The sequence below is a fragment of the Aphidius gifuensis genome, linkage group LG3 (assembly GCF_014905175.1).
Source record: "Aphidius gifuensis isolate YNYX2018 linkage group LG3, ASM1490517v1, whole genome shotgun sequence".
Classification (NCBI taxonomy): domain Eukaryota; kingdom Metazoa; phylum Arthropoda; class Insecta; order Hymenoptera; family Braconidae; genus Aphidius; species Aphidius gifuensis.
In genome coordinates, this window is record NC_057790.1 from 1,099,676 (window position 1) to 1,121,084 (window position 21,409).

General features: G+C 23.3%; 2 protein-coding genes across 5 annotated transcripts in view; one reads left to right on the forward strand and one right to left on the reverse strand.

Annotated features, from left to right (window-relative positions):
• Positions 1-21,409, forward strand: part of LOC122851273 — a 162,260-nt gene that overhangs the window by 75,108 nt on the left and 65,743 nt on the right. The window lies entirely within an intron of this gene.
• On the reverse strand, positions 17,303-21,036 carry LOC122851272. Its single transcript, XM_044150395.1, has one exon. The coding sequence runs from the start codon at positions 20,999-21,001 to the stop codon at positions 19,778-19,780; it is 1,224 nt and encodes a 407-aa protein (XP_044006330.1). The 5' UTR covers positions 21,002-21,036; the 3' UTR covers positions 17,303-19,777.

The window sequence follows — 21,409 nt, forward strand, 5'->3', positions numbered from 1 at the left end:
GTCATAGTTAGCGTTTTGATTTTATATTTATCTGTTTGATTATAATTTAAAAATTTTTTTACGATATATTAAATTTTAGATAAAATTTAGGTAAAATTTCTTTAAATTCTTTATTCATCTCATCCAGTTCTATAAAAAATTCGAAATATGTATTGTAACTTTTAAATACTGTAACCCATAAAAATTACGTAAGTTCCGAATTTAAATATAAAAAAACTTTCAGAAAAAAGGTTGTCTTGAATTGGCATTCTCAATTGATGGACAACTTTTTGATAAATTTGAAATATCGGAAATCAAACAAACAGACTTTTCATCTTACTACTTCATAACATTAAAATTCCATCAACGAGTTAAACCAGTTTCACGAGACTACATCATTCACATTTTGCCCACTCGGAAATTTAACCTCTAACCTGATATGTCCCGGCTGCCACGGAGTGTCGATAAAAGTTAACGTGGCTCTTCGTACATGCAGTCTTTCAAACTTAACGTCCATGAAGCGTATGCTATTTTTTATTTTTTATTTTACATTTTTCACATTGGACATTGCGCTCTTTCAACTTTTTATTTGTTTTTAACTTGATGTATTATATTACTCTAATGCAAAGAGAAAGAAAAACTTTATTGTAGATGATTTTTCAAGACATACATTATTTTTATAACTCAAAAGTGTATGACTGAATTTTTAGAAAGCTCATCCATTCAACAAATTCATTCTTAATTTAAATATTTAAAAAAATTCATGACATGTGCTATTTTCAATTAAACATGAAAATATTTGATTGAATTTGATGAAAAGGATTAACTCGAGTGATTTAATTGTAACCTAATTGATATTAAATTTTGAATAGATTATTCAATTTTGCTTCATTAAATTACACAAAATCGACATATAAAATTAAACGAAAATTATTATTATTATTCTCTTTTTCATTGGCCTCATTTCGCGACGTTTTACAAACTAGTTTACATTACAATTAACGATTTTTTTAAAATTTTTTTACGTTAAATATTATTCCTTATTTTCATTTTTAATTGTTAATTCGTTTTCTCAATTTTATTTTTATATTGTATATGAAATTTATACATGACATTTCGATATAATTTAAAATTAGATTATATAAGAAATAAAATTTGAATAATAAAAAATTTATAAAATGAAGATTGAGTGTAAAACGAAAATTAAAACAACATTGCATTTAATTTATTTTGTAAAATAATTTCGTAGTGGTAGATAGCTAGTTGGTCATAGAATCTCCTCTCCAATTAACATAGAAAATGAAATTGCTTGTGGAGAGACGTGGGACAAGCGTAAATTGGTTAAATCAAATGAAAGCTTAACACACAATTATATCATCTGAGTTGATATCATTTTTTTAACTTTAACGTTCGATTTCATTATAATTTTCAAGGCAAAATAATTTTTTTTAAATCATAAAAAATAGTTTCAAGTAAGCGAATAATTCGTTAAAAAAAAACACACTGTGGTTAAATGAAATGATGGATAAAAAAATTAGAAAAATAAACATAAAAATAAAATGGAAAAATAACGTAACGACAAATTGGTTTAAAAAGAGAAACGTGGAAAAATGTACGTGATCCTTTTTTCAAGTGTTCATTGCTACGATTTTAGCTAGCTATATATTTCTAATTATATACACCTAGCAATTTTATTTATACTGATATATATAATTTTCTGTAACTGTAATCATTGATATATATTTAAATTATACTTAAAAAATATTTAGATAATATTGAAGATAGATTTTAATTACATTTAGAAATTAGAGACGACCAAAGACAAAATAAAAATATTTAAAACTCGTTTGCCAAAATTTAAATGTAATTTGTAATAATTTTTGTCTTAAATATTTTTAAAAATATATTTTAGATAAATTTATTTCATTAACGAAAATATAATTCAAGTATATTTCAACTCATTCGAGATACAAATTCATAAATAATATTATAAAACTTTTATTTGAAAAATAAAATATAAATATTAAAATTCAATGAATGATTATTAAATGAAAAATAATAATAATATATTTAAATATTAATTAAAAATGTCGAGTTAATTGGAATATGTCAAAGACATATAAATATAGAATATATTGCATAGAAGGATGACTAGTTTAGTCAGTATTATGACGGTACACTTGTTACCTAGCGATCACGCAAGTCACATTAGCGACATTTCAACCGACTCACGTATACAACATAGAAACTCGTTAACAGCACGAATGACTATATGAAACACGTCAAATTGAATTTAATTCAAAAATAAACTTTATGCGTATTGTCAATCTGCATATGAAAATTAAAAAATATATTTAATCATATTAACAAATAATAATCTGTGAATAAATTTAAATGAACAAATAAAACAACGAAAAAATTTGTGTTATATACAAGTAAATTGATTTAAATTTTACAAAAAGATTTCATATGAATGAAATTTATTTGACACAAATAAATTAATTATTATTAATTAATTCAATTGATTTATCTCATATTTATATAAAAAAAAAAAAAATAAATTTTCATTCTGTTTAAAAACAAATAACAAATAAATAGTTTGTTTATTCAAAATATAATTTTTATTTGTTTGAAATACAAATGAATTTTTATTTTATCATTAAAACTATTCAAATTAATTATTATAATGTATTTTTTTTATTTTGGAATATTTATACAAATAGAAAATTTATTTTCATTCAAATAAGTTTTATTTGAATCAAATTTATTCTCTTTGTCGGATATTGTTTTTAAATTTAAAATAGTTAATTATTTTGCATATTAATTAAATTAATTATATTATTATTTATTTTCGAATATAAAAGCACAACTTTTTTCATTTTAAATATAGACTTTTTTATTTTGGCTTATGTTGGATATAATAAAATGAAAATGAAAAAGAAAAAGCAAAAAAAAAAAAATGAATGACATCGTTTGTTGTATATTTTTTGGCGCTTGAATAAGCTTAGAAAAAACTGGCGACGTGTATACATATATATTTGACATACACGCAATGTTTATATACATATATTTTTTTTATTTTTAAATCAGAGTGAACGTCTTGGCTGATCCTATCGGAAAATTGCTTAGTGGCGTCCAAGAGTCTCACGCTTTTATGTCATCTATATTCTTTGTGTCAAGAGCAAATATATTCCAATTTTCTCTTTTGATTTTTTTTAAATTTTATTTTCTTATATTTTTCACTCTTGTGGCAATTGCATTTGCATATTCTTTTTCACTCTTGTATTCTCCTTTTCTTTTTCAAAATAATAATCTGAATTTTGTTGTTTTTAATATTGATTTATATCTCGTTAATAAATTGCCATGAAAATATTAACTTGTAAAAATTCACTTATGCGTGCAAGTGAAAGATGTCAGCGCATAGTCAGCCAAGTTTTCATTGAAATCTGACTTTTATTCAGTCTGCTACAGCAAAGTAGATATTTTTTTTTTTTCATTTCTTAAGTGGCGATATACAGAATAATAAAAAATACAAGCTGAACAAAAAAAAAAAATAAGATATAAATGGTAATAATATGCGCCTTTCTGTGTGAACGAAAATTGTCATTTTTGAAAATCGTTGGAATCATGAAAAGCGAATAAGCAGAGCGTGTTGAGTGGAAATGAAAAGTGTGGCTGACGTAAAAATATCGGGTGAGGCTAATGGTATCCTGACAAACTTTTTTATACTTTACAGAATATATATATTTATATTTTTTTATTATTATTATTTCTTTTTTTCCGCAAGCAGTGAAAAAGTTTCGTGCCAAGCACTGAGTGAGACCACACCGATATATGCTTTTTCCACAATTGAGCGCGAACAAAACTGCAATGAAGTTGCCTATATTTTTCTTTCTATATATTTACAAGGTAAAAAATTAAATAAAAAAAGAAAAAAAATATTAAATAAAACCATGGCCATGGTTATAATTATTATCCACTATTTTCTTTTTTCTCTTTTACATTACTCGAATAAAGATTATCAAGTTGATTTTTTTTTTACATTTTTTTTTCTTTCGTCCTCAGTGTTTTATTATTATAATTTTTTTTTTTTTCATTTTGCGACAATGTGCTGCATGCACAGAGAAATAAAATAAAATGAAAAAAACTCGTTTGCGTTAGTCAAGAGTAATTGACCTACGCCTTGGGCCATAGTTAAAATTTCTCAAAGAAAAAAAATATAAATAAAATAAAGTGCAATAGGGTGATTTTACTTTGTAAAAATTTTACCAAGATATCGCGTCTTTGACCAACTTTCCGTCATTAAAATGAGTTTGAAAAAGAGTTTTCTTTAAATCGTAATAACATTTTGTTTTTTTAATTTTTTTAATCCAAACTTTTTTCGCTGCATTGTCAGTATTTTTTTAAATACAATACCACAAGAATTTAGCAATAAAAAAAAATCATTTTAATATTATTTTTTTAGATTTTTAAAATAGACTTTTGAATAAATAATAATAATTCGATAATACAGAGTGATAATTATTAATAATGACGACAATTTAATATTATTTAATAGACTTCCACTTTGGGTTTTTCATGAGAAAATTATTATGTCGCATTTGGTTGATTAAACAAATGATTAAATGAATCGATGAAAATAATTATTATCACATTGATAATAAATAGTGTGAACAATATGACAACACAAACATACGTAATTTTGTCCAGTTTAAATTATCAAAAAAATAATGAGTCAGTAATTTTGGTAGTTGAAGCGCGAAATCTCATCGATTAAATTTATTCACTCTGGTTATAATCACGCGAAATATCGCCAGTCGTACGTGACACTGATGATAATTAGGAACGACACCACACTGGTGTTGGCATGTGTAATGAAAATAGGAAAAAAAAAAACAGAATCACAGGTATTCACAAACGTATTTAGTGGCTGAAACTCCAACTGAATTCCAATTATATTTCTACTGCAATTATTTGTTTATCAAATAATTTTACATTAATTTTTTATAATTAAAATAATTTAAAATATTAAAAGTAATTATATTCAAAGATTTAAAATTAAATCAAAAGATCATAAGTTTTTTTTTAAATGGATGTCATAGTTGGCGTTATTGAAAATGTTGATATAATTTTAGTGTCTGTTGTTATCAAGACAGCTTGTAGTCAAGTGGGTAAGCATGCAATACTTGGTTTTTTTAGCCTGGGTTCGAACCCTACAAGAATCATATCGATTGTATTTTCAGACTATAATCAGGCCCAGTTCAATGTGACAATCAGTTATTCGAACCTCTCTAGTATTTGAGGACCTTCTAGGATAGAAAAATTGAAATAATCTCAATGGTTCTATGCCAGAATGTATTTGCCTCAAACACTGGAGAAACATTTTGACTTTATTTTTTGTTATATTTTTAACAAACATATTTTGATTTAGTATATCTTGTCCACAATATTTAATCACACAACGAAATTCATTAATTTAAATAAATATTTACAAAAAATATATTCAATAATAATAAATTTACAGGTAAAATTAATAATAATAACAACAATACCTTTATTTATTGCATCATAACTTGATAAAACTTTTTTTTTAAACACTATAAATTTGTCCATCAATATCAATAGATTATTTTTTTCATTGAATGGATTAAATGGCTAATTGATTAAGAATAGATAGAATAATTATATTCACAGATTTAAAATTTAATCAAAAGATCATAAAAAACAATAAATAAGTTATCGAGTTTTAAAAAGTTAAATTTAAAATTATTTTTATAAATTCAACAATATTTTTTCATTAACTTAAGTAGTTTGACTTGATAAATTTTATTTCTTTTTATTTTTTTTCCAATATTGGAATATTAATAAATCCATGACTAAAAAATACAAAAATTTATTTAAAATAATTAAATATATAATTTAAAAAAAAATTTACAGTCAAACTTTTATATTTAAAAAGTTGAAGAAAAGTAAAAGAAAAAGTCGTGAATTATGAAAGGTTCAATATTGAAAAAAAAAAAAAAAAGAAATATGTTCATTAATTTACAGTATATTAAAAGGAAAATATTTCATTAGATAATTTTTTATGATAAGCAACTTTCTCTTATAAATTAAATGATAAAAATATTCTTAAAATCATTGGACTCAATTATAAGCTTAAAAAATATTAAAAATCATATTAAAATAAGTCGAAATATTGATTATTTTTCAATTCACAAAGTACATCAATTTATTGATTAAATATAACCGCAATTCCATCTGCATAAAAATAATTTTTAAAATAAATTACACAACTTTATTATCTCGCAGTTATAACAGCAGAAAATTTATAACAGTTTGCGTAACAACTTCTTATATTAATTAAGTCAATAAATTAAATTTTGTACCATTGGACATTTTCACAAGCTCATTATTCATTTCTACGTGTCTCAAATATTTTTCCAAATCTAAAAACCGATATAAAAAAAATAAACTAAACCGTAAAAGTCATAATAAAAAAAAGCTCAACTGAAGAAATAAATTAAACTTTTGTTTTTCAACTTTTTTATATATTATTTTTTAAATCTAAGTAAAAATAGAGGTTGTTTATATATATACAATATTATCGTGACCAATTATTTCATGCTTCATTCGTGAAGTTCATCGGAATAAATATATAGGTATACTGGCTACAAATATTTTCCGGGTCACGTAACCAAATGTATTGGGTCGATATGAGCACGAATGGAATTAGCAATAGCTCGCGCGCGAAATGTTACGCTTGATAAAGATGAGCCAAACTAACGCTTCGTCGATTGTCGTCCACCTATGCTTCAACGAACATAGCTTTATTCCTGTTTGCATATATATCAGTTATAGTGTGCTTTGTATCATAGATATATCTATATTAATTGTAATTATGTATATCTATATTTATATTTTGAATTACTTGAGCTTTCAAAAATTAACAGTTTATTACCTGAATCATATTTTACATCATACGGAACGAATAAAAATAATTATATATTTACTTGCATGCGTAATAACATTAAATCCATTCATGGTGTCATGATCAAGGAGAGAATATCTTGAACACACATTTTTTTACCATAAATAAACATCTCGTATAAAAAATATTAGGGTTTTTTTTTTTAATTGAAATTTATTAGTTATTATAAAATTATATTAAATATTAAATTGACAATAAAATGGAATAAGTAATTTTTATTAGGTTTATTATTAAAAAAACAAAATATTTAGTTATAATGATTTAGTGAGTGCCTGCTGTCATCGAGACAGCTTGTGGTCGAGTGGGTAAACACGCATTGATGGATATAACAAATCTCAGTTCAAACCCGACAATAATATAGCCATATATTTTCTGTTCGTTTAATTATCGATTTTACTTAATATACTTCCACATAAAGATAAATAACTCGTTAAATCTCCAGTATTTGAAGTTGATTACCATCTAGGATAGAAAAATTGAAATAATCTCAATGGTTCTATGCCAGAATGTAGTTGCCTCAAATACTGGAGAAACATTTTGAATTTATTTTTTGTAATATTTTCCACAAACATATTTTAATTTAGTATATCGTGTCCAGAATATTTAATCACATAACGAAATTTATTAATTTAAATAAATATTTACAAAAAATAATAAATTTAATAATAGTAAATTTACACATTAAATTAATAATAATAATAATTTTATTTATTGCATAATAAATTGATAAAGCTTTTTCAAAAATACTATAAATTTGTCTATCAATATCAATAAACTATTATTTTTATTGAATTAATTAAATGGCTGATAGATTGAGTAAACAATTGTGCTACAGAATTTAAAATAATTTTATCAAATCGTAATTTATATCGTAACTTTTTTTTTTAATCTATATACTGATCAATTAATTTTACTACTAATAAAAAATAAATGTATATATTTGATAAATTTATCTTTGAAAATGTATCTGAATTATTTTAGCTATTTTTCTACCAAAATCGATTCAACACAAATCGAGATTAAAACAATCTCGAACTCAAATCTTAATTGTGAATTGGATTTGAACGAGGCAAGTTGTTGATATTCCTCAGTGCCTCCGTGTTTTGTACCTGTAATTCAGTCACCAGATTACACTCAAAGATATCGTTTTAGATTATAAATAAATAAAATAAAAAGGCATATCAAAAAACAATAAATAAGGGATATATATCGACATTTAGAGGCTATTTAAATAAACAGTCATTTTATTTTATTTTATTTTTATTTATCTACATTGTTAATGTGAACCCAACAATCATATTTTATTGACATGACTATGCAAATATTAAAATGAATAATTTATGAATTTCAAAAAATAAAATTAAATAAAATACACGAAATTCCCAAATGATGAATTCTATATTTTTTCTTTACATATTAAAATAAAAAAATTACTTTTAAAAATTGATATAAACATTTTTTGAATATTAATTATATCAAGCTTACAATCACGTGCAAAACTTTTGAATATTTTTATTGTTCATTACAAAAATAATTTTGAAAATAGCACTTGAATAATTTCAATTGTAATACGACGAATATTATAATATTTTGTATTACGAGACTTTCATCCTTACAATTGTTTTCACGTACGCAATAAACTTGTGTACACACTGTTTAAATCTCATTGAAATTAAATTAAATTCCACTATTACCACAATACTTTGGTTTATAAAATTTTATCTGCAACATTTTATAATTAAAAATTAATATAAAAAAATGAAAAAAAAAGCTTTGTTAATTATTTTTTCAAATAATACTAATGCTAAAAAATTCTTGAGTATATGAGATATAAAAGTAGCAATATTTTTCTTCTTCTCTTGTTCATAAAAGATTTAAAGAAATAAAAAAAATAGAATGATAAAAATTTATATAGTATACTTGAAAGAGATATTACTGTTATGATGTCTACATGAGTGACATAATATCAATAATGATAGTTTAAAATCAAAGTGAAATGTGAAATGAAAATTATTAAAAAAATATTATATATGAATTTGGTTGTATTAAGTCGATTAGCAATCGACTGCTGTATGACGATAGGATATACATAGCTGACAGGTGCTTCAAATGACATCACGTAAGCCATGCCCACAAGCAAAAACAACATCTATCTGAATATATATCTAGACCTCACGCTCACTGTTACTTTGTGCATGCAAAGCACATGAATTTATTCCCACGATTAGCTGAGAATACTCAAGTGGACCGTATATATCTCCATTATTATTAATATTATTACTATTATTATTATTCATCCGGATAAACAATCTAATATTTTTTCATACACTTTAATTTAATATTCAAATTTGTATAAATATTTTTTTTATCATCTCAATTGGTTTTTATAAATCCATCAGCTGTTCTCGACTTTTCTTTTTTTTTATTCGATTGATTTTTTTAGTTAGAAATTTAAATTAGATATTTAATTTTTTCCAAATTTTATAGACAATAAAATTAACAATTTAAAAATTTTTTATTATTTGTTTTATGTTGATTAGAAAATTTTTAATATTCAAAAAATAGATAGAGATTTAAAAAATATTTTTTTAAATATTTAATTATATTTGTGAACACGTAGTGAATTTTTTTAAAGACATTGACATTTTCAGCTAAATTTTTTTGACATTTTAAAAATATTTATTTGACTAATCATTAAAAAAATTATTTAAAAAATGTATATATATATCAATTTATAAATATATAAAAGTTATTTAAATAAATTCAATTTTAACTTTAAAACAAAATTTAAAAAAAAAAAAAAACTACTGTATATATAAATAAAGTTTTTCCAAATGATTTCAATTTACGATGATATTAAAATTATAATTCTAAAAGTGGCTGCATTAATCGTCTAATCATCAATTTAACCAAATTTTTTACTATCCATTTATTTCATTTTTGGCTGATGGCCAAATGCATCTCGAACTTTCGGTTTAGTTCAGCGACACAGAGGTTAAATTAAGCGGCCAACTGCATAATGTGCCTCGACCTCAGTGAGACCTCTGCATGCAATATCTATACATACATATAACAATAACTATATACCAATTGAGAGATGGACGCACTCATCTATATACATTATTCACATATAAGGTACTCTGAATAAAAGAGAGCAATATGTCCACTATTCTCTCTCCCCACTAATATTTTAATCATTCATATATATAGCTCTTTGTTAATTTTGTATTTAGCCATTTTGTTTTTGAAAATTATTTTATAATACAATTTAACCAAAACCACAATGCTCGTTTATCTATTCAACAATTACACTGTTGTTTTATTTATTTTTTAAATGGTTATTGCTAGTTGATTTTATAGTTTTTGAAAATTATTTCATTCAAATATGCTGCAAATGTATAAATAAACATTAATACATTTCCATTTTATATATTAATTAGTATGTGAATACTAATTAATAATCAATCAGTAGCTTAAAATTATACTAATTAGTCAGTAAAAAATATTCAAGTTAATGTTTTTTAATTGTCAAAGTAAATCACTTTTTTTTTTTTTTTATTTTAAATAGCATAAATAAAATTAAATTAACAAAAATCATTTATAATAATGACTAAAGTTGGGCTTTTTTTTTTTTAAATTAAATTTAAATTTGGTATTTATATGTTGCACATAAATATGATTTTATTTTAGCAATATAAATTATTTATTGTGCTTATCAGTTGAAAAATTTATCACTGTTAAATTGAAACAAGAAAATTTTATTTTAACGTAGTGTTCATTATAGCTGGATTAAAGTGGTAAATGTTTGAAAGTTTAAATGTCGCGAGGTACACATACTGTGTGGTATAAACGGAAGTGAAGGACAGAGTTTGTGTCCAATGACATTATGTGCAGGAAGTCACTTACAAGCTGGATGCTGTTAGTATTCCGTTTGTTCTACTGTATCAGATGCATTAAGCTGTAAAGCCATGATTCCAACAACATACTGTAGACACACACCAAAAACCATTCTCTGACTTTCTATACTTGAATTCTATATACATGTTTTATCAGAAAACTCGAGTTATAATAATACATAAAATAATTTATCAACTTATCAGTTTGACAATACATCCTGTTTGATAAATTTAAATCATCAATTTTTTTTTTTTATCATATTAAATATTTACAGGGAAATTAATTTAGTAGCTCGAGTCTATAAGCAAACAAGCTAAATTAAAATCAATAAAAAAATATTAAGGAACAAAAATAATTAACTCAATGTTTTAATAAATTAATTTTGGTAATTTAAAATCTAGATTTGAAAATTTCAGTAGTACAAGTCAAGCAGTGTCAGACCCAGCTTTTTTTTTCTCTCAAACTCAATAGTTTATTTAAAATTTTCAACATGAAATTAAATATTTCAGTAGTACAAGTCAAGCAATGTCAGACACGAAATTATATGACTAAATTTTCCATTTAAAATAAATATTTAATTCTTGTAATAATATTTCTTGACTAAAATTTAACGATATATTTATATTAGATATATTTTCATACACAAATGACCGTCAGCTATGAAACTAGTCCAACTTTTTGTTCATCGTTCAGTTAACCTCGGCCCTTAACCACGAATTTTCATGATTTTATCGTAAGATTGGAAATTACGAGTATATAAACTAAATTAGAAAACCAGGTAATTGCAAAATGTTTGCACGCTACTTGTATAACTCTGACCTAAAAATATCTACATCAATTTCATAGAGACGTTTGCCATATTATTTGACCTCAATAATACAAAACATCACTATATTATATTCAAAAATTTAACACTCAATTTTTAAAGCTATATTTTAAACAACCAATAATTTTCATGAATATATTATTTATACTTTTAATAAATAAAATTTAAAAACAAAATAAAAAAAAATTAATAAATATATATTTTTTTGTAATTTATTGAGCTAATAGATCAAATTTCCGATTGGCTGTTTATTTTATTGCCAAATTAGTTTGAACGATGTACCGGAAATTGGTTAAATACATTCAGAAAAAAAAAAAAAAAAAAACTGTATATAGTCAGTCCAACAATTTCAGATGGTTTTTGATTGGCACTGGGTATTTGACCTCTCTTGTTCTCATGACACTGTGACAGACACTGTTAGCCCTCATCAACTACTCTTTCTCTGTTTCTCTTGTCACTGTATTTTGTCGATATTATGTCGCACTACACACTGTGATGAATAAAAAATAAATAAATAAATGAACAACAGCGTGAGGTACAAATGAAACGCGTTCAAACGACACATTCGATGGACTTAAACGGAAATACTCATGTGCATATACATATAGTTCATCGATTATACGGCATATGCTTTTTACAAAAATAAAATAAAAATAATAATAATAAACAACACCAAATTCTTCTTCAATTATTAGTGGAAAAAAAAAAAAACAAATTACAAACAACAATGAGTTCATTCAAAATCAATTTCCTTTTATTTTTATGTATATTTATTTTTTTTTTTCAACTATTTTTGTTGGTAGCTAAATTTGGAATAATTATAATCCCTGAGAGAGTTTTTCCAAAACTTTGTTTTGACATTTAGCGACCTTTTTGCAATGTGGTTGATGTTCAGCTCGTTGATGAGTCTCCAATTAATCGTAGGGTGGTGGCATGAAAATAAAAATAAAAAAAAAACAAAAGCTTTAAAATTGCTGACCCGGTCTGATAAAAGCACGTTGATTTTTATGCAAAGCTATGCTCTGTTATGTTTTATACTTGTAAAATAAAAATTGATTATTATTTTTTTTCACATCAACAATGAAGTTTTGATATAGCTCTCGTAATATTTTTGTTATGAAAAATACTCAAAATACTTAAATTCACATTGCCAGAATAATCATTGAATTTATCATCAGCAATTTCATGCTTGGTATATTATTTCAAGTTAATTTTACTACCACATATCTGATAGGGATAACAAGCCAATATACATATCAAAATTTCCACCACTTGTCTGTCAATAAAATCAATAATTTCTTCATTAAAAAAATTCAATTAATTATGTAATTTAAGTGTATATTACTGTACATATTTTTTTATAATTTTAATGTTAATTAATTTTGTGTATACCAGTCAGTATGTGCTCTGAATAATTTTCTTTTTTTTTTTTTTTTCATTAGAAAAGAATAAAAGACAACTCACTTTGTGTACATACACAAAGAAGAGCAATTGATTTTTGCATTATTCAAATTTTTAGATACTCCATGATTGCTTCACTCAACATTTCAATTCTTAGTATTTTATCTCAACTGATTAAGTTTTTCTTCTTCTTCTTCTTTCTTTTTTTTTTGAGCTTTTCTGGTGTATAACCATTCACTTGAAAATTGAACTCTATTAGTGGTTGAAAAGTGTTTTATTATAATATTATATTGAACTTGAAATATATATGTCATTTTTTTATATATAAATTCAATTTTTAATAGTGAAATATTATTTTAAAATTTTTTTTAATGAGATACCTTTTTATAAAAGTCAACTCTTGTAGGTGTATAATGATCCGATAAAGATACCTTGGAAAAAAAAATATATTACCAATATATATATATTTATTTTTTTTCTGAAAACTCGGAGATGATAAATCTTGAAACGACAGGCTTCACGTTATTTCTACGACTAATCTTCATAGATCCTCTTCTATTTATCCGGCGCCTCAAGAATTGATATCATCCATCTTCCATCATGTGCTTGTCTTTCTTCAAACTTATTCGTTGAAAAATTGAAAAGTAAAAAAACTAAATATATATAAATATAGTAAGGCGAAAATGTCATATTGCAAGATACCGTATCGAGTATTAATCCAATATCTTACCTGCTTTTATGCTATATATCTATAATCATATTTATCAATAGATTGGATCTTGAAGGATTATCAGCGAATGATGTAAAATGATTGACACATGATAAAAACATTTTTGAAAAATTATTTAAAAAATATTTCTCATTTAATTTAAGTCACCATTAATTTTTTCACACATCTTTCATTTTTAAATTCTCCAAAGAAAATTAAAAACACCCTTATTTATCATAAAATAATTGCATTTCTATTCTTTGCTTCAATAACATTTAAAATTAATGTTTTGTCAAATATTTTTCTAAAAAATTGATTGCATAATAAAATTTAAATGTATTTGCCAAAATAAATAAACAAAATATTACTGAAATTAATCAATATAAGTCAATAAATTTTGGTAAATAACAATGATCATTATGAATTAATTTTTGATAAAATAAATATCGAGTTAATTAATAATTATTATTTTTTTGATGATAAAAAGTTAATAAATATTTATAATCATAATTAACACTGGCAGTAACATTTATAATGCGCATATAAAATCAATTTTATATGAAAATATATGCAAAGTCTATATTTAATTGTGTATTTTGTCGAAACAACAAACAAGTATAGAATCAAGAGTGATTGGAATGGATGCAATTTAAAATTAAATAATTTCATTGGTCCCATAGGTGTGTGTATATATTAAATTTTGTAAACAGTCACATGTAATACTATCGATTAATTAATCTACATAATGGATGTATATATATTTTAAATTATCACAATGACAATATATTCATTGACAACAATAGTTCACCTGACACTTTCCCATTTCACCATCAGATTAGATATTTTTTTGTTAATAATCCATCTGTTTTTCTTTTTGAATTTATCATGGAAATTTAAATGTAATTAAAATCAATCATTGTTAAATTAAAGATAAAAAATAGTTCAACAATTCTTATCCTATTGACTAAAAGAAACTGTGTTCTCATTGGTAACACAACAGAAAAAAAAAAAATAAATAAAAGAATTGCAAAGTAAGGGGAAAAAAAAAGAGAGCTTCCAGCAAAGAAAGCTTTGTTGTTTTCAATGAAACTCACAAAAAGAGATTTCATCTTGTATCTGATCAGAAAAATACCAGTCATTTTTTATACAGTTTCTTATATTAACTTATTTTCGTTTGATATTTGTATACATGTATGTTTTCACCAGTGGTTAAATCAAGAAAATAAAGAAAAGAATTATATATTTTATCTTTTTTGCTGACTGAATGACTTTATATTGATTCATGAAGGACATTGTTATAAAATTTTTTACTCTGATGGAAAGTATTTTAATAATACTAAGTGATTGAAATAGTAAAAATATAATAATGTTAATTCAATTGAACGACTTTTTTCATATTGAACTGACATCTCAATTGATCTAGATAAAAAAATATATTCGTTATTCTAAACATGCATGGCATTGTTCTCAATATACTGCAGATTATATTTTTACATATTGAAAATATATCATCGGGCTTATGAATATATCTTCATAAGCTCCAATGGAAATTTCGGATGGAGTCATAGCAATGTCAGATGCAGGAAAAATCGAAAAATTTATAAGCAATCGGTTTATCTTTTTCTATTCATATATCTATAACCTTTTTTAAAAAATAAATAAAAATAATAATAATAATATTAATATATAAATTAAATTTAAAAGTATTTAAAAACAAATATATAAATTTGTTAATATTAGCTTTAGAATAATTTTTTGAATTGTTTATTTTTCGAAAAAAAAAATATATTTAAACTTGAAATTTATTGAATGTTAAAAAATTTAAATTAAAAAAAAATTATTTATCAAGCAAACAATGACGAATAAAAAATGTTAAATATCATAATAATAACTTTTTTAAAAAATAATAAACAATGGATAAAATTTAATTACAAATACAAAATACACAAAAAAAAAAAATTACAATATTAATAAACTTTATTTGTGTAAAATAAAAATTTACATTTTGTTTTGTATTAAATCAAGATATAAATTTTACATTTTATTTATAAAAATACTACGTGTATATTTAACTAAAACAAATTGACTAAATTAAAAAAAATGAAAATTATTTCTTTGTATAGAAAATATTGAATTTGTGTAGGAAATAATTTATATGTATATGACAGACGATTTTATATTAAAACTGGTATGTGGTATGGTTGTTTATTTGGAAAATTAAATTGAATTTGCCCGTAACTTGCTGGTCTATTAGCCCTGGGGACCCAGGCTAGTTTGCTCGTAAATCTCACGAGTATATCGGACAAGAGAGGTGGCCGGCATTGGGGTGGCGCCGTGGCGACCCAATATCACCGACCAACCAACTAAAAAGGGTACAAAATAAATAAAAAAAAAAATAGATAAAGACGAGAATAGGAAATTATGGTAGATGGTACTTTCGTTTCGCTTGACAATGCATCCGGAAGTATTCTAGAAAATACATGGGCGTGGATAAAAGATAAATGTACTCTTAAATTTGCATACTTACTTATCTCTATGTCCGTGTTGGCTGTTGGCTATACTGGTGCTTGAACCAATAGGTTATGTGACAATTTCATCTAGCAACTATTGATGATTGCTTGTCAGTTTGTCATTTGATATTATCTTGATACTTTTGATAACAAATAATGCATTATTTTATTTGTTTAACTTCTACGAACTTAGGTTAAAACAAAATAATTGAATTAAATTATTTTAAGTGAATTATAATAATTTATAATAAATATAAAGATCAAAATTATATTTTAATTTTATTGAACATCATATAAATAAAATAGAGACTTTTTTTATTCAACTTTTTTTATCTATTTAGTTTATATTTGTATAAAAGATAAATTTATTTTCTTTTTAATTTTTCAATTTTAATTATCTTTGATTTGTTAGTTTATTGTTGACACATTTATTTATTATCAAGAATGATAAATAATTATAAAAATATATTTATGGTTTATTAGTAAAAATAGAGATAGATAAAATTCTGAGAAAAAATTTTAGTTTATATTTACCTGACAGATTTTAGTAGCTATAATTATAAATAAAATTTATTTGCTGAGTATTCAAAAAGTGATATTAAAATATCATAAAATTTTTTTTTTAATTTAATAATTAAGCGAATAAATTTCACTTTGAAATGAGAGTTTGATTGAAAATACTAAAATTGGATAGCTAAATATAAAAAATTAATTTAAAGAACAAAAAAAAAACTTGGTTTTATAATTTTTTATATTCAATAGTTTAATTGTGGTATTTAAAATTTTATTTTATTTTTAAATGAAATTTATGCACTTAATTATAGTGTTTTAAAAAAAAAATTTTATATTTTATTTAGAGTTTTAAAATTGTAAGTTAACTAGGCAAATAAATTTAATTGACAATTTTAAATACCAAAAATTTAGTCAATAAAAATCAGATAAATCCTCAATAATAAAATACATTTTTTTTTTTAATTAAATAAATGCCAGTACAGATATTATTATCAATTGATTTCATTAAGTTTTTTATAAGTAATGTTGATATTGTCTTTAAATAGAATGCAAGTGCGTATTGACGCGAATACTCTGTGATAAAAAAAGTAATAAATGTCATTATTTGACAGAGTGAAAGATAAATCTCGAGTGTTAAAGTGTCAAAGAAGTCATTATATTTGAGCCAGATAAAGTCACACATGCCCAGTTGTGTCTTAATCAGACAATTATAAGATTAAAAGTTCAAAAAATATCATCGATGATACACTTAATATTTTTGATAAATTTACAATCTCACATTAGCCGTTCATTAAAAATTAAATTATGTCTTGCGATAAATGCAATAACTTAAATTAAATATTAATAAATATATCAACTTTAATAAATTTTAAATTCACAAAAATAATTATTCAAAAGTCATAAAATTTATATACAAAATAAAAATTATAAATAATTTTCAAAGTTACAGATTTTTTATCAAGATTATTTAATTTTTTTTTTAATTTTTAAAATTATTTATAACTCTTGTTTTTACGGATGATCTCATGAAGATCTTTTTATCCTCGAAAAACTTTAGAGAAATGATTGATATACATATTTTTAAAACAGTAAGCAAACAAATTTTTATTCTAAAATAAGTTTTACTTGTTGAAAGATTGATGATGGGATATCAAAATAGAAAGCATATTGATAATATGATTATATATTTCGGCAGAGAAATCAGGGTAAAATAATAATTAGACTGTCAAATCTGCTCGACCAACTCAGTCGGGACAATCTTAATATGATTGGATAGAAACTCTTCAGTAATTAACTGATATTTCGATTTAACTTGACAACATCCGCATCAAATCTTCAGGATGTTGTCGCTATTTCATCTCATAAAGTCGACAAATTTAATCTCAAATAATTAATTATAAAAATATCTTTCTTCAAAAAAATTTTTTCATTTATTTTCAGTTATTTAATTTTATTTATAAAAATTCAATATAATTTTAAAATTATTTTTTTAATTTAATTTTTAAATTTACGTATAATTAAAAAATATAAAATTCAACATTTTTTTTTAATTTGATAATTTAATTTATACAAATATTTAATTTTTAACATTCATATAAATTTTTTTAATTTTACATGTTTTTTTTCAACTTTGTATATGAAAAAATCAAGTATTTGATGTTTTCTTTTTCTTTTTTTCGTGGTTAAATTCAAAACAAATGTGTAAAATTGAAGATATAACAATTGTCGAGTATAAACTATATTATTCATTTAGTGGTTTTACTTTGTTTTCAAAACTTTGGATTGCTCTGGGAAACAACATTCACTTCCACTCGTTTAATTAAATATTCTCTGTCATCTAGACCCTAATTTTGTTACACAAGACACAACAGTAGGTAAATATTTTGTGGTAACAATTGTTTCACATGTCATCAACTGATTGCATGTGCTACTTATAAGCCCAGTTAAATTATCATGTCAGTTTTTAAAATACAAACTGGCACTTGTAAAATTAACTTGAACTTTTTTAATTTTTAAACTCATTTTACTATTTAAAATTTTTCCTCCAACAAATAATGCAAACGACAAAAAAATTGTTAAAGATATGACTGTTTACATTTATAACATGACAAGATAATTTATAGAATTAAAATCTAACACGTGTGTTTGATAATGAATTAAACTACTTGTCTATGATATCTTCAATTAGAAGATTAAAATTTTATTGACATTGATATTTTATCGTCTGCAAATAAAATAATAATAATTATAAAAACGTCTGTCTAACATCAGTGTTTACAAAATAAACATATGCATTATATTTATTAAAGAAAAAATGATAATAATTCATTTAATTCAATCAAGAAAAATAATACTCAACAAAAATACAGATACGCAATGTAAAATTTATATCTGCAAGAAAAAAAAATGCTCATTTAAAAGGCAGATCTACACTGTCCCGATGTTAAAATTATTTCAAGCATAAGCTTAACCTTCTTTATGGTTATATACTCTTATTTTATTTTTTTTAATTTTTTTGTATTTTTCAATTTTTTATACCTTATTCATATCATATTTATGAAACACTCGCCTTTCAACTTTTTAATGTATTTTTATCATAGTATTTTTTTATTTTTATTTTTTTAAATTAAATTTTAACATTATTAAAAAATCATAATAATAAAAAAAAAAAACAACAATGTAGATTTTTATTTTTTTTTAGTCAAAGGTTTATATCTAGTTTACAAAAATGTACTATGTTTATTTTTGATTTTATCATGAATTAATTAGTGGAAAATTAATTAGTTGAATAATATTTTTTATAAAAAACAAAAATGTATTTTTTTTTTTTTTATATAATTACTTCAAAACAATGGTTTTATTCATGAAGAGTTTTTAAAATAATGACTTGAGTAATTTAATCTCATCAAAATTTTTATTTAAATAATTTTTTGCTCTATGATTTGTTTGAATATTTAAAAATCTTGTACATGATCAAGCCCACCGAAATTACGAATTTCAAGTAACATATCTGCAAATTCTCTGGACAAAGAATCACCACCTGCATCTTCACTAAATGCTGCCATTATTTCAGGGTTAAAAAAATCTTCTTCATTAATGTCATTTAAACTCACGTGTTCACGTAAAAGAGGCAAAAAAAAAATAGCAATGATATATCCAAACATAGCTTTACGTTTGTAGTCATCAACAAACACATCATACGAATAATAATTTGGAATTTCCATTTTTTCATCTTCAAAATACTTTGTCATTGATTGATAGTATGCATTAAATATTTCATCGAAACGATGTTTTCTGTCACTGTTTGAAACACTTATGTACAAAAATGTTGACAAGTCAATACTTGGTGATGCATATCTCAACATTGCAAAGTCAATTAATTTACCCTCAATATTATTATTTTTACTATGACGAAATAAAATATTATTTCTCGTAAAATCACCATGACAAAATACAGCAAGTGGCTCTTTTACCTCCAGTGACGTAATCATAATATTTCCATACGCATTTTCAAAATATTTTTCAATCTTTTCACAAAATTTTGGGTCAAATTTTTCTTTTTTTAACCATTTAATTGGTCTTTGTGATATTAAATTAATATATTTTGAATGCCAGTCATCTTTTTCATATCTTGTCTCTTCGATTTCGTTGCAAATGCTATAAAATTTTTTTGGATCACGTAACTTCATTATGTAACTCATTGCATGAAATCTTGCAATTTCCTCAACACCAGCAATTACATACTCAAATGGTATGTCATATTTAACTGGACACATTTTATAACCCATTGTTTCAATATTTTCAGTGACAATAATTGTGTTGTCAACATTATATTTATCCTCAAATGCATAATAACATTTTGGATAACGTTTACTTGCTGTTGAAATATTATTATAAAATAATATTTCATTGTGAAATTGTTGACGTGTATGCATATTTTCACTCATTGTTGTCATACCAGATGGTTTTTTAATAACAATTTTTATTGATTTTTGTTCATCCACAAATTTAATTTCAATAAAATAAACTGTTGATAAAAAAAAACTATTTTCTGGTATTGAAATATCAACTGTTACATTGTTCCAATTTTTATCAATGTTAGTTGAAATTTTTGGAATAATATTTTTCTTAAACCAATCACCAACTTGTATTTTATCAACTGGTTTATTAATTTCCATTTTTTTTTTTTTTTTTTATAAAACAAGCGTCCGAACGAGTCGATGATTTTTACAAAACTGATTGACTCTTGTATATTATTCTAACAGCGACCTCACACACTTTCATAATTACTAGTTTTGTTGACGAGCGATTGGAAACTTATCTCCGTCATTATTTAAAAAAAAATATATAAATAAAAAACAGGAACAATCTTGAGTAAATATATTTATAAAAAAAAGAAATAAGAAAATATAATTAATATTGATTTATTAAGTGAGAAAAAAAAATATAATTTTAATCATTTTAATGAGAAAATAAAGTGCTACATTATTATTATTAAAAATTATAAATTGCGTTGATATTTTCATACGGTAAACGACCACCAAGTCTCGTGTAAATGTAATTGAAAATAAATTATGTAATGCCCT

Excerpts from the sequence above, each read along its gene's own strand:
- LOC122851272 (XM_044150395.1), bottom strand. The coding sequence starts at position 21,001 with ATGGAAATTAATAAACCAGTTGATAAAATACAAGTTGGTGATTGGTTT.